Consider the following 13,517-nt stretch of genomic DNA (forward strand, 5'->3'; position numbering starts at 1 on the left):
CCACCCCCCAAAGGAAAAATCAATACGGGGACGTCGTTCACAGGATTGAGAGTGGGCTGTATTGTAATCCCTGCCGGTCCATACTGGGGAAACTACGTTTTACTTCTAACGGGCTATATACGAGGGTTGAGTAATGAAAGCGACACGAGCAGCGTTATCCATTTACCAGCAATTGAGTTTAGATCTAGATGCTGAAGTTTTATGCACTATAAAGGAAGTAATTAAGGAATATAAAAATATATTAAACCCGATAAATAGTATATTATTAACCAAGATTTAGACACGATGACGCAATTTGGCAAAACCATAATTTGACCAACTGTCAAATTACGTCATTCTGACGTCAAAAACGCTCTGCTCGCTCCATGGAGCGTGAAAACGAATGCGGCCTAAGACAAGCTTCTACTAACATTGTCCCGAAGTTTTCGCCTACTAGATATTTTATTACGTTTTTTGTCTTTGTTTCGCGCATACAATTATCAATGTTTTTCTGACAGTTACATGGTTTAGAATGTAACAATAAGAGTGAAATAATTACCGTAGTGCTATTTATAAATAATGAAATAAACTTAAAAAACGAATGCATCAATAAAATCCTTGAGGAATACTATGAGGAATAGGAAGACTAGTGTGTTAGTAGTCACGTCCTCTGTTGGTCACTCTAGACTACGCTATTGATTTTACAGCCAAAGTAAGAAAACTTGCAAATGGTTTGTTCCATATGAATCAACATTGAAGTCACTATAAACTAAATAGAGGAAAAAAAACTCAAAGTGGTCATATTTTTAACCCAAAAATATATTTCAACTAAAAATAATAACAAACTGGCTAAGTCGATTGGAAGCAACTGTTATCACAACTCTTTTCCTTTGAAATGTGAGGTTTGCTGATGAATCAAAATGAGAAGCAACAGATACGACTACCATAAAATATATACGACCATAAGGTAACACTGAAACTGATACATAAACTGCCCGAAACAACACTAATGATAGGAAAATAGTCTATATATTTCATTAAACACAAAATACAAATGGGCAGTAAACTTCAAATTTTGACCTAATAACATGTTGATAAATATATAAAAATAAAAAAAAAGATTTTTGACAGAGACAAAATAAATAAGACAGCAGTAATATCAACATGCTACTGTATAACGTATCACATAAAAATATGTATATAATGTTAAAATATTATTGTTACCTATTATATTCGGATTTATAAACGAGGATTGAGTTCCCGAACAATAATAAGGTTTTATACAACAGTGTCCCTATTCAAAAATTTTTAAATTACCTAGATCTGTATTATGTTAAAATTATTGCGTTTTCCGGTCTAGCTGTTTTATAAACAAAACCAGTGCCAAACCGAAATTATCCGTTTAACGAATTCTAAATCAGTAAAAAGCAAGTAGATCATATACCCAAGCCGGTGAAAAGTTAATAAAGTAATAGCTAACTTAAAATTGTAGACAACTGAAATTAAAATGTTTAATAAGCATAATAAAGTGTAAGAAAATAAAGATCACCCCCCAAAAAAAGCTCGTCCGCACTTTGTTTATTACTATTTGTATTTAAGACACACCACTCCTTTTTAACTGGACGCAATTACTGTGGCTAGACCGGAGTCGCTCTAGTTGACAAAATCATGATTTGTTACCATTTAAAGCTATTCGAGTGGCGTTTACTGCCGTTCGCTCAGCTACTTCGACAGCCATTTGTTGCATACCGGACTCGACGAAGTTTTGGGCGACGGGCTTCATTAACTGCAATACATAAATCTGATTTAATCTTCACCAACAAACTAATACTCACTATGATGGATGCTAAACTAAAACAAATGAACGTTCTTTGAGTTAGTTATATTGGCTGAAAACAAACTCCAGTTATCCGGGCTTATAAGCCGTGGACCAATGGAATTTCTTCCTGACGTTTCGTCCACATCTGCGGCGGACATTATCAAAGGTGATGACGTAACGGTCGAATTGATTTTCCGTACCTCTTGGGATCGTTACGTCATCGCCTTTGATAATGTCCGCCGCAGATGTGGACCAAACCGCAGGAAGAAATTCCATTGGACCACGGCTTATAAGTCCGGATAACTTTTGTATTTCAGTTTTAACCGGCCGTGAAAGCCTTCATAGTCTGATAATATGCAGTATGTCCAAGATTCGATTCTCTAAGAAGGTGAAGAAGAGACACAAGAAGAAGAAATCAGTATGACGCAGATAGGAAATAACAAAAATAATGAGAAAGTCCACTCAATGAAAATCTAAGAGAAACTGCCACTGATATAGTATAAAGGTGAAATACTTTTAAGAGAAACCACGTACATGTAATCAAAAAAAGCTCAAAAAACGAACATTCAAAATAAGTAATACTACGCAAATAAAATTAATTATAATAACTGTTTAACAGTGCTAGTGCGACAACTAAAGTGTTGGACAAGCATAATTTTTCAAGTGTATGTATACTGACCAACTATTTGGCCAATCAATCAAAAGTTTACCACAAAATAAAAAAAAATAATTCCTAAATAAAATACCTACACTAATAAACCAATTTTCAGCAAAAGTGTGAATACAAACGAGTGAACGAATTTCTTACTATACATGCAGTATAAATTAGGTATTATACATACGTTGCTTTCTAAGCTTTCGCTTTTTAAAATAGGATCGCTAGAAGGGAAAAATATATGGTTAAAGTTATACAATAGTATAATTATAAAATTTGAAATTCACTGGTAATTCTATAAAAGATGTATGCACCATAGTTTTTTTTATGGAAAACAAAATTATTTGAGTTGTTAATGAAGAGTTTATTTTTTTTTATTTTGACACCCTGTACCTTCATAATCAGATATTTTGTCATACGTTTGTATGAAACATTCTAACTACTGAAAATTGAAATTGATCCACATTAGTATATGTAGTACAAGGACGGTAAACAGTAAAGGATTGCTCGATTTTGTTTCCCGGCGGCGAATGGATCCTGACGTCACAGTAAAGTCTCTCTCGGGATCGTAGTGATGAGTAAATTACCGGGAAAGTAAATAATTCACATTACCAGGAAAATTTGACCGGTAAATTACTGGTAAATTACAAACAATTTGTTACTAGCAGTTCAAATTTTGAGACCCATTTTTCCCCTGACTATTAAATTTAGTAGTGTTCTTTTATGTTATCAGATAGGAAATTTAATAAGGATTTGAAAAATTTACTTAAAACAGTCATTTTCTTACTCCAAGTGGGTTTTACAGACGATTTTGTCCCTGACTATCCTTTCAAACTGTGTTCAAAATTTAGATCACAATTTTACTAACTTAACAAACCAGTTTTTCCTGAATTACTGTTATTTTTGGTAAAATTGGTAACTTTTCCTGTCACGTGGAATTTTACTTTACCTTACTGGTAAATAACCGATCAAGGTAAATTTACGCCCAACACTACAATACCCTAAATATGATCGACTGCAATCGGTTAACAATCGCGCAATCTCTGACTTGATAGTGACGTAAAAATCGTATACGATACGGGCAACATTGCGCTTATGAGATTAAGCAATCCTTTACTGTTTACCGTCCTTGTATGTAGTATACATTTAAGTAACATCCTGTATAATAGTACATATAACAAAAAAAACTTACATTTTCCCATATAAAGTTGGCCGTTTCATCAATTGTCATTCCAACCTCTCTAAGTTCTCCGCTATACCTGTAACATTGAAACACATTCAAGTTACAAATTAAAATTAAGGAGTAAAATTGTGAGTTTTACCTGACATAAGCCCATGTGCTTAATGTGATAAAAGCGACTGCCATTCCTAAATTGCAAATATTCGCCAAAGAGTACACTCCGAGCAATCCAAAAAGCCCCGAAGCGATGTAGAACACAACTGCCAAAGCAAAGAACACTGCCGGTGTCCTGGCCGACTTGAATATATTTTTGCTTTCGTTGTGCGATTTGAATTGCATGAATGTTTCTTCAATATCCTGCAGAATCCTTCAGTTACACTCAACTAACTCAATTACTTTAACTAATTAACCTTCTCTAGTTGTTCCTTGTAGAGAGCGCTAAACTCGTCACCTCCCATTTTCTTCTTTTTCTCAAACTGTTCGATTGCTTTGTCCTTTACTCGTTTATGCTCATTTTCAATGGCTTCTGTTTTTAAGTAGGGTTTCGTTCCTCCACATACATCTTCCATCAGTTGTACGTAAACGTCCTTGGCGTCTGCCACTGCAGCTAAATTATTCGCTTCCGCAGTGGCCTATAAAAATATTTACCATCCAGTGTTGACGTCCTCTTAAAGCACAACAGAATACTGACCACAAGCATAGATTTTGGCTCCGGAAGCTCATCACCTTCATAAATTTGCATGTAGGACTTACAGTATTGTACAAAATCTCTAACTTTAACTTTTTCTCCATTGATTTTCTTCAATACTAAATTTTCTGGCGCCAATATCATTGGAACGAGAATTTTCAGATTGTCTTTGAACTCCTGATCGATTTCTATACACAGTAACCGTTGACTATTTATTTATTATCCGTTAAAGGCTAAATGTACCTGCTAAACGACCATCAAAAGTAGGATTAGTGGCGACTTTAATGCCCGGATGAGGCATCAAAAAACAAGCTATTTCTGAGAAACACGAGCGGATATGTTTGCGCAAAGATTGCAGTTCGGGATGCTGATGATCGCTCACCTCCAGTCGCTTCTCGAGAATTTGATGCCCACCAACAGCGCCGTAAGGAGCTTCGTAAGGAAATCTCCAGTCGCGCACGAGAAATTGAAGACGTTGAAATGGTGTTTTGCCTGAGTCTGCCAAAGCCAATCGTCCGTATTCAGTAAAAAGCTAAAATTTAAATTTGTCGTAACAATCAGAAAACGTAAATGCAATCAGCGTTTTCTTGCACGCAGTGTTACATGCAGGATGCAGGCAGAAAAACGTGGTTCCGAGTTTATAGCATTTCTTTTTTTGTTTCAGTTGATTGTAATAGAATAACAAAAAAATCAGTTTTTTAATAATGGCTACCAGACTTTAGACATTTCATTTAGCACCCAACCTCTAATCTAACTTAGATATACAGGGTGGGTTAGAAGCACAAAGTTGTAATAAAGTTGTGTCCGAAAATGCGCTGTTATCGAGATACAGGGTGATAAAGTTTCAGATTTTTTAATGGTTTTATTACATAATTCTTCATCATTCAGCAAGCTTTTTTCTACATACACTACTCTTTAGGATGTTATGGTTTATGGTCGTAGTTGGCTGTGGTTCTCTCGTTCTAGCATGAACGTAGGGCACCGCCCTCTATACTAGATAAGTTCGTGTATGGTTTGAAATCAAACCGGCGGATTGACAGCTGTCACAAAATAATTGTTTGCAACGTTATCTAAGACATACGCTTTTTGTGACAATTGCTATCCATAGGCGACCTGGCTATAACAATTACATTTTCGCTACAATGTGTACAGGGTGGACCAAATTGGATGCCCTTATTAATAGAGATAGGCAAAAACTGATGTCGGTGTCTGAAGCTGAAATTCGATACCAAACTTAACAACGAATACTGTTGGTTAATATCTGTCACCGTTTGACAGATATAGGGTGTTTCTCAGAACTCCAGGTGCGTTATTTTTTTTTCTGAAAATACATTTTAATAGCAACTTTTTGCGTTTAATCCAGTCGTGTCAAAAATTCTATTGAAGACGGTTTTTAAGCTACGAAGATCCTAAAATTACCATTCTAATGACATACAATGTTAACGGTATTTTGACTGTTCGAGCAGATTTTGACTGTTTTGACATTTCAGACAGGTGTCACGTGACACCTATCAAAATAATTACCATAGAGCTGTAAAACGTCATGTCTTTTCAAACACAAGAAAACGGTATTTTGACTTTTTGAGCTCTTCATAGCAGATTTTGACTGTTTCGACGTATTAGACAGTTGTCACGTGACACTAGTACGCTATTTACCTAAACAGTCACGTGATATTTATCAAAATAATTACCATGAAGCTGTAAAGCAGGTAAAGTTTTTGCAACTGCAAGACAAGTACTTTAACTTGTTTAATAGTAAAGAAAAATAGATCTTAACGACTTCTTAATTATCTTAACGAATTCAGAAATCATCAAATGAAATTCAGAACATTCAAAGGCAATTCCATAAAATACATTATCAGTGGATAAAATTATCAAAGCTTAAACTCCAGGGCATTTAAATAAATCAATATACTTTATAATACAATGAATAATATGAAAAAAATAACACAATTTAGGTTAAAAATTAAACTGAATTACACTTTACGATTTCTGAATTACCATTTACTATTCTAAATTACCCTTGACTCTTTCTAAATTTCAAATGACTATTCTGATTTTACCCATGTTTCTTTCTTACATCTAAGAACTTTCCATTATCTTGACATATGGTGGAGACTTTTTCGCAATTTTGTTCAAATATGATTAATTAAAAAAATGTGAAAATTACCTTCAAAGAGTAATAAAAGAGCATAGAACATTCATATAACACTTGATATTTCAATTTTTTTTGTGCATATCTCAAAAACCGTGTCTAATAGAAAAAAACTATTTGACAGATATTAACCAACGGTTTTCGTCATTAAGTACAAAACTTAATGACGAATTTAAATTTTAAATACACCCAATTTGGTCCACCCTGTACACTGTAATTGTGAAGATCCTAAATAGTAAAAAAAATAATCTTGCTATGTGAAGAATGAATGAAGTTACAATTTTCTGCTTAAAATCCAATTCTGTAAGCATATTACATTTATAATAAGTTGATTTTATTGTTTTTTAAAACCTAAAAATACTTTACTTACTTTTTCTAATACTCACTTTTACACTGGTATATTATACTAGCTATATTTGCTTCTAAATCACCCTCTACGTCAAACTAGGATTATACTCTAGGACATTTCTCTGTCTGCTTACCTGCAAATGTTGAAGGTCATCTTCCTGGATGTTAGTGGACAGATTGTAAATCTGGACTGAACTGATCATGGTACTGAGAGCAAAAATAGTGGCACACTCTTTAACAGTACTTTTGCTGTCCCATGTACCCTGAGTGTCCAATAAAATGATTGCCACTTTTTCGCCAGTAGCAAATTCAGTCAGAAACACCTCAGACCACATAAGAATACCAGTGGTATCCCGTTCCGAACCGCCTCTCCACGAAAACCCGTCCAGTGGTGCTTGTTCTGTACCCATCCAGTCGGAGGTATTTTGTTTGTGAACATACTAAAATTGATTTTTATCAACTTTTTATGATAATATACAGATATATAAATCATAAGAATCAGTGTTAATTACTGTATTATCTGTGATTTATGGAAAAAAAAAACAGCAAGCAGTCAACCTACTGTGACATAAATGTAATTCATTGCTTCAATAGGGCTACTTTGTAACAGGATAGACTTACAGAAATTCAAGTGAGGGTTAGGTTAATCTTGGTAAAATTGATTTAGTAATTAGTACCCTAAATAATGTTGGTGTACCTAAATTATGCTTTAGGTTATTTGAAATTTTGATATAGTCTCAAAAAAATACCAATAAAGTAGTAGTAATTAGTAACAGTAGTTTCATTTTTAAATTGATTATTAATAAAATGACACACTACATTTTTGGACTTTGTACTATCTAGGAATTGACATGGTTTTGAAAACAATAATAATAATACTATAAAAAATAGAGTAATCACCTTTGAATTCAGATATCTCAGGAAAAAGTCCAACAAAAATGACTTTCCATGTCTAAAAGCGCCAGCTACAGAAATAACAACAACATATCTGTCTTTAATCTCATCTCGCATAAGCACTTTGTGCAAAGCATCCTCATCCAACTTGAAACTATGATCTTCATTGGCAACAACAATTGACACAGCATGGGGTCTGCTGGAGGGTTTCTCAGCATCTGTAACATCTAAAAGCACGCAAATCTCTTAAATAAAGTCAATAACCCTTGAACTTGGACGCAATACCAAACTTTAGTACCAAGGTAGTAATTTAGCTCGCCAATGGCCAAGATACAACCTTGTAACAAAAATTATGAATAGAATTTCAAAAATATTTCAGGTATTACACAGCACTTAGGTAGTTGGAATTATTAATAAATCAATTACTATTCAATTTAAAAATAGTTAAAGTAGGTTCATTTAAAAAAATTACTTTGTACCTTCCACAGTGGATCCTTCACTCAGATTCAGTTTTCCTCTCTGTCGTATTTCGGTCATGGTTGACAATTACGAATAACTTGTATAAATAAATATTCCTTTAAATTTTTCTTTGTTACTTGTACTTTCCTTGAGCTTGTGCTGCTTGCTAAATAATACCTTTTATTTTTAAGACCACAAAAAGTTGTCAAAAGTTTAACATGCTTTGATGATTTCTGATTGGTTGTCGCAGTGACGTAATGTTAAACATTTGACGACTTTGACACTAATTACAAACGTCATCTATCCCTCTCTTATTATTATGATAAATAGAATCCTTGTAATGTTTAGCGTTTATCACCTGGAGGACAACCTTTTAAAACAGACTTTTTAAAACATTTTCAAAATATTATCAATTTGTTTCCAATTAAATCAAGAATAATATAAGGAAGATTTTCTTTACTTTATAAATTGGAATGGCATGGATGCTGTGGTGAAGCAAGAGCCACTTGGAATGCTCAAACAGAATAGAAGCGATTATCACACGTCACCATAACCTAACTTTCTTTTTGGCGGCAAACAAACAAAAATATTGGTTTTATTGCTATGGAATTACTATACTAGTTATTGTCAATATTTCGTTTAAAAAATACACTGTTACAATGAGTGAATACGATGAAAGTCAGCTCCCCGATTTGTTGCCTATATACTACAAGAGATTGTTTCCCCATCATGAATTGTGCTGTTGGTTAAGCCTGGGTAAGTATGATTCATAGTGGTTTCAAACATCTCAACCTGAACCCTACTCTGGACCTGGAGCATATGTTGTCACAATGACTTGTAGCCTATATCATGGATACACTGTGTAAAGGTGAACTCTGCCTATCTCTTATAAAAATCACTCTTAAATCTCCACTACCAAACAAAGTTGTAGTACTTAGTACAAAATCTAATTTATGTAATTAGTATACTTCTACATAGTACTTGTCAAGTGAAAGTACTTTTAAACAAATTACTAAATTAGTTGTAGGTATAGACTTCTTTCTCTTCTTCAGCCTTCTTCCATTCATTTTTGGACATTGCCGGTTTTGTGCTTTCTGGAACCAGCTTCAACCTACTTCCTTGATATCATCTATCCAGCTAATTTTTTAGGGTTTTTCCTGTTTTGACACCCTATTAAGTGACCAAACTTTAATGCCTCATGTAATACATAAAAAATAGTGATAGTATAGGTACCTACATTAGGTACACCAATAATAACAAAAAAATCTTTGCAGTAGAAATTTTATTTAAAATGCCTTGAATGTGGCTTTTTTAAACTATTAAAACACATTTATTTGCAACTAAAACTGTGTATTGACTACTAAATGAATGACATACCATCAGAGATTATTTTCTTATGAAATATCGATTTGCTTGTAGGAATGGCGTGTGGATTTACACGACGCGAAATTTCCTTCACTTATTTCGGTGATATTTACAAACGTTACCAGTCTTTCGACTCGTACCAGGAATTTGTGGACGAAGTTTGCAGAAGTTTTCCTATCAAAATTGATCTTGGCGCGGTTTATCCCACCAAGCCTAAAGAAAAAGGATTGTTGACAACTTTCCTTCCTGTAGCCAAAGAAATCGTTTTCGACATTGATTTAACCGATTACGATGACGTCCGCACCTGCTGTTCTGGAGCGACGGTATGCTCCAAATGTTGGAAATTTATGATTATTGCTGGTAAAATAATTGATGCAGCTATTAAAGAAGACTTTGGCTACAATCATATTTTATGGGTATTTTCTGGTAGAAGAGGTTTGGGCAGTTTACAGTGCTCCAAAGAATTTTGTTTGCCATTTTCACTTGTAGGTATTCACGCGTGGGTTTGCGATGCAGCAGCCAAACAGTTGGATGATTTTTCCAGAACAATAATAGCTGACTATTTAAATGTTTTCGACAATTCGCTAAAAACCAAAAAAGTCGTTCTGCCTGGAAATTTACATTATTGTATTAAGTAACTTGCCATAACCAAAAATAAAATCAATTTCTGTTATTGATGGTGTGTTTTAGGAGAGCTTTGACAGTTATCGATCAATACTTTGTCGATTCAATTGTTAAGGACCAAGATATTTTAGGCACTGAGGACAGACTGAATAAGTTTCTAGAACTAATTGAAGAGAACATTAGAGACCACTTCAAGGACAGCATGATTAAAGTTAAAACTTCAGTGGAAAGATGGGACGTTTTTCTTGAAACATTTCAGAGACTATTGCAAACAGTATGCGAATGAAACAAAAAAACTGTTGTCCTTGCCATATTTTAAAATTTTTTAGAAACAAATCAGCTGGAAATGTAGAAACTTAGTTGAGGAGATAAAACTGCAATACTGTTACCCTAGATTAGACTCACAGGTGACAATGTCAACAGGACATCTTTTAAAATCACCATTTTGTGTCCATTCCAGAACTGGAAAAGTGTGTGTCCCATTTAAAATTAAACACATAGATAGTTTTGATCCCAATAATGTTCCTACTATAAAGTAATTGTACTTTTAAATATAATAATAGTAGGTATACCAGTGTGTCCAGATTATGGAGGGCCACTATGGGCATACAGATTTAGTTAAGTGGAAGAAAACCTGTGGAATAAAAATTATTTTAAGATTCATGATTCATAATACCGATTTCCGAATCTAATACTAAAAAATACGGACCGCATTTAAAAAAATACAATTTTTGACGATGGTTCGGCTAAGAAATGAAAAACTGATATGCCGCTTTAAAGAGCTTTCCAAGTTACTATGGAGAAGTGGTATTAGTTTTGGTCTAGGTCTAATATTAACCTGACAAAAAAACAAAAGAAAATCAAAAACTGACAAAAATTTGACGTTTTCTAAATGTCATTTTATTAAGGCCATGATTGCAAAACTCCCATTTAACCAAATGTCTATCTCTAACCGTTTTCAAGATTCCCACAGTGGCCCTCCTTATCCTGGACACACTGTTTTCTAAAACTGAATGATATTTTTTTGTAGCTTGATTATGAAGGAAGTAGATGCCTATGACAGACAAACCAAACTTCAGGAAGAAAAATTAGGCACCATTGATGAGGCAACTACAAAAAGAGCCAAAATCAAAGAGTATAAGAAAACCAGCTTGTCAAAGGCAGTTAATATGTTTATCGAATTTATATGGGAGTTGAAGCATGAACATAAATCTGGACAAAAACGAATCAGAACAGATATGGAAGACGAGGCCTTTTGATTAGAGTTTAATGCAAAATTTAAAGAGTTCTCACTTCGTCATTTTCTACAAGATGACCGTTTCGATTACTTAATTTTACTTATAAAGAATAAATCATGATTTGGAAGATTTTATGGTCAATTTGATCTCTGATACCTTTAGACCTAGACTCAACACTATTCTCTAAACATTTATTTTTGGCCAACTGTTAACCTGGAAAAACTTTTTATGTCTCATTGAAATTGATGTTATTCCGTCAAATAAGTTGGCTGAATTCAGGTCACACATTTTTTACTCGACGTTACAGTTTCGGTGCTATAGATGGTATGGCATTTTTAAATGCAAAACTGTTGAAATATAGCGCATATCCAATCAGAAAGTGTTTGACAGCATTAAATGGGCTTCCGCGCATCCAGAATTGGTCAGCTACCAAATACTACTCATCTGGTAATATAATAACATACAGTATTAGTAATTCACGCAATATCCAAATATAAGCTAGCAGTCCTGAAGAAGTCTTGATCACTCCGATCCATAGTGCAAAAGAATTTGTGAAGGAATGTCTGATGGCTGTGGGCACATCTGAAAAAAATGCAGCTATTGTGGCTGAAAATCTAGTCACTGCAGACTATAGAGGATATTACAGTCATGGTATGAACAGATTAGGTAATAGAAGAATTACATTGCACTAGCAGAATATGAATAAATACGCAACAAAATTGTAGAGTTTTACATAAGGGACATAAAGCAATGCAGCACAAACCCAAACGCTTGTCCTGTAATCGTTAAGGAAACTCGAGCAGTAGCCTTAGTAGATGGAAAACACGGTTTAGGAGCTGTTATCGGCACATACTGTATGCAGAAAGCAATCGAGAAAGCTAAAGAGTGTGGACTTGGATTTGTGACAGCCAGAGGTAAAGCTACTTTTAACAAATCAGATTAATTAATAAAAAAGGTAGGTTGCAGTCATTATGGACTGGCTAGTTTTTATCCACTACAAGCAATGAAACAAGGGCTAATTGGGTTGAGTGTGTCTAATAGCTCCCCTTTGATGTGTCCACTTAGAGCAAAAAACGTAATTTTAAAATTGTCCCAATTTACTCAACTTTTCAAATAGTTTTTGTATTATCTAGGTAGCACTAGGGACAAATCCTATCTCGTTAGGTGCCAATGCTTGTCAAGGAGATTCTTTCGTCTTAGATATTGCAACTACGGCAGTATCAATTGGAAAGGTTTCCACGCCGCTTATTAGCGTCTTAAACTGTAATTATTCTGAGACTTTGTTTGCCAGATTGATTACCATCGAATAAAAGGTGAACCAATTCCCGTTGGGTGGGCTCTCAATGAGGAAGGCCAACCCGAAACTGACCCTACAGTTGCAGTTAAATCTGCCAGGTTAATACCATTAGGGGGAACGGAAGAACATTCCGGATATAAAGGATATGGATTGGCTATGTTAGTGGAAATTTTAAGTGGTCTACTAGCAGGTGCTTATTGTTAATTACCAAACAGAGTCAAACAGTATGTTTGTTTTTTTTTCTAGTCAGTTGTAAATGGCTATTAAGTACTTAAAACTTCATAACATTTTTCCGTTTTTAAGGTTCAGATTCGGGTCCGAATATTCGAAAGTGGAGTAAAGGTACTAGCAAAAATAAAAGTGCGTTGAATTTGGGAACCGCATATTTGGCGCTCGATCCTGAAGCTTTTGAGCCCGGATTTGAGAAACGACTTGGCGATCTACTGTGCTATTTAAGGAACATGGAGCCTGTTAGATGGCGTGATTTTAAATTCTACAGTTGCAAAATGATAAACGATAATTCTCTAGGTTGATCCAACCAAACCAGTAATGGTCCACGGCGACTTTGAAAGGCTCAGTATGGCTAAAGTGGATAAAGAAGGCGGATTAAGGTACGTGGAAAATCAGCACAAAACTATGAAAATGTTAGCGGAAGAACTTAAAGTCGAACTCCCCTGTTCTGTAATTGTAAAATAATGTGGATTTTGGATATTAAATATTCATTAACTAAATATATTGATAATACCTACGTATAATATAACTTGGTCACTGGGTTAATCAGTAACAAAGCGTTTGGAATTGAACATCACGAAATTC

General features: G+C 34.4%; 3 protein-coding genes across 4 annotated transcripts; 2 read left to right on the forward strand and 1 right to left on the reverse strand.

Annotated features, from left to right (window-relative positions):
- Window positions 1-777: 777 nt before the first annotated feature.
- On the reverse strand, window positions 778-8,418 carry atl (atlastin GTPase). 2 transcript variants are annotated; one of them, XM_081972802.1, is made up of 10 exons: window positions 8,198-8,418; window positions 7,725-7,945; window positions 6,959-7,264; window positions 4,565-4,853; window positions 4,325-4,509; window positions 4,044-4,265; window positions 3,776-3,990; window positions 3,646-3,712; window positions 2,641-2,677; window positions 778-1,765 (listed from the first exon to the last, which is right to left on the reverse strand). In XM_081972802.1, exons 1-10 carry the CDS (start codon window positions 8,253-8,255, stop codon window positions 1,698-1,700), a joined length of 1,668 nt encoding a protein of 555 aa, XP_081828928.1. In that variant the 5' UTR covers window positions 8,256-8,418; the 3' UTR covers window positions 778-1,697. The 2 variants fall into 2 exon arrangements, with proteins under 2 accessions (XP_081828928.1, XP_081828927.1); XM_081972801.1 differs by lacking the exon at window positions 2,641-2,677 and having other exon boundaries at window positions 8,198-8,416.
- A 308-nt stretch (window positions 8,419-8,726) lies between these two features.
- Window positions 8,727-11,533, forward strand: Prim1 (DNA primase small subunit). The gene is made up of 6 exons (XM_081972817.1): window positions 8,727-8,933; window positions 9,597-9,977; window positions 10,032-10,176; window positions 10,233-10,440; window positions 10,496-10,701; window positions 11,197-11,533. The coding sequence occupies exons 1-6, from the start codon at window positions 8,837-8,839 to the stop codon at window positions 11,423-11,425; spliced, it is 1,266 nt and encodes a 421-aa protein (XP_081828943.1). The 5' UTR covers window positions 8,727-8,836; the 3' UTR covers window positions 11,426-11,533.
- LOC145724494 (putative oxidoreductase YjmC) lies at window positions 11,524-13,449 on the forward strand. The gene is made up of 8 exons (XM_081972809.1): window positions 11,524-11,851; window positions 11,903-12,070; window positions 12,130-12,318; window positions 12,364-12,479; window positions 12,538-12,636; window positions 12,696-12,891; window positions 13,005-13,171; window positions 13,230-13,449. The coding sequence occupies exons 1-8, from the start codon at window positions 11,650-11,652 to the stop codon at window positions 13,395-13,397; spliced, it is 1,305 nt and encodes a 434-aa protein (XP_081828935.1). The 5' UTR covers window positions 11,524-11,649; the 3' UTR covers window positions 13,398-13,449.
- Window positions 13,450-13,517: the final 68 nt, after the last annotated feature.

The sequence above is a fragment of the Ips typographus genome, linkage group LG2 (assembly GCF_016097725.1).
Source record: "Ips typographus isolate SLU linkage group LG2, UJ_Ityp_2.0, whole genome shotgun sequence".
Classification (NCBI taxonomy): domain Eukaryota; kingdom Metazoa; phylum Arthropoda; class Insecta; order Coleoptera; family Curculionidae; genus Ips; species Ips typographus.

Coding starts and splice junctions, on each gene's coding strand:
- atl (XM_081972801.1), bottom strand. CDS start 8,255: ATGACCGAAATACGACAGAGAGGAAAACTGAATCTGAGTGAAGGATCC. Junction 7,265..7,724: donor TGAGATATCTGAATTCAAAG/GTGATTACTCTA, acceptor AATCAATTTTAG/TATGTTCACAAACAAAATAC. Junction 4,510..4,564: donor TTTTGATGGTCGTTTAGCAG/GTACATTTAGCC, acceptor TACTGTGTATAG/AAATCGATCAGGAGTTCAAA.
- Prim1 (XM_081972817.1), top strand. CDS start 8,837: ATGAGTGAATACGATGAAAGTCAGCTCCCCGATTTGTTGCCTATATAC. Junction 9,978..10,031: donor GGTATTTTCTGGTAGAAGAG/GTTTGGGCAGTT, acceptor TTTCACTTGTAG/GTATTCACGCGTGGGTTTGC. Junction 10,702..11,196: donor AATAATGTTCCTACTATAAA/GTAATTGTACTT, acceptor ATTTTTTTGTAG/CTTGATTATGAAGGAAGTAG.
- LOC145724494 (XM_081972809.1), top strand. CDS start 11,650: ATGTTATTCCGTCAAATAAGTTGGCTGAATTCAGGTCACACATTTTTT. Junction 12,071..12,129: donor TCATGGTATGAACAGATTAG/GTAATAGAAGAA, acceptor ACAAAATTGTAG/AGTTTTACATAAGGGACATA. Junction 12,892..13,004: donor TTTAAGTGGTCTACTAGCAG/GTGCTTATTGTT, acceptor TCCGTTTTTAAG/GTTCAGATTCGGGTCCGAAT.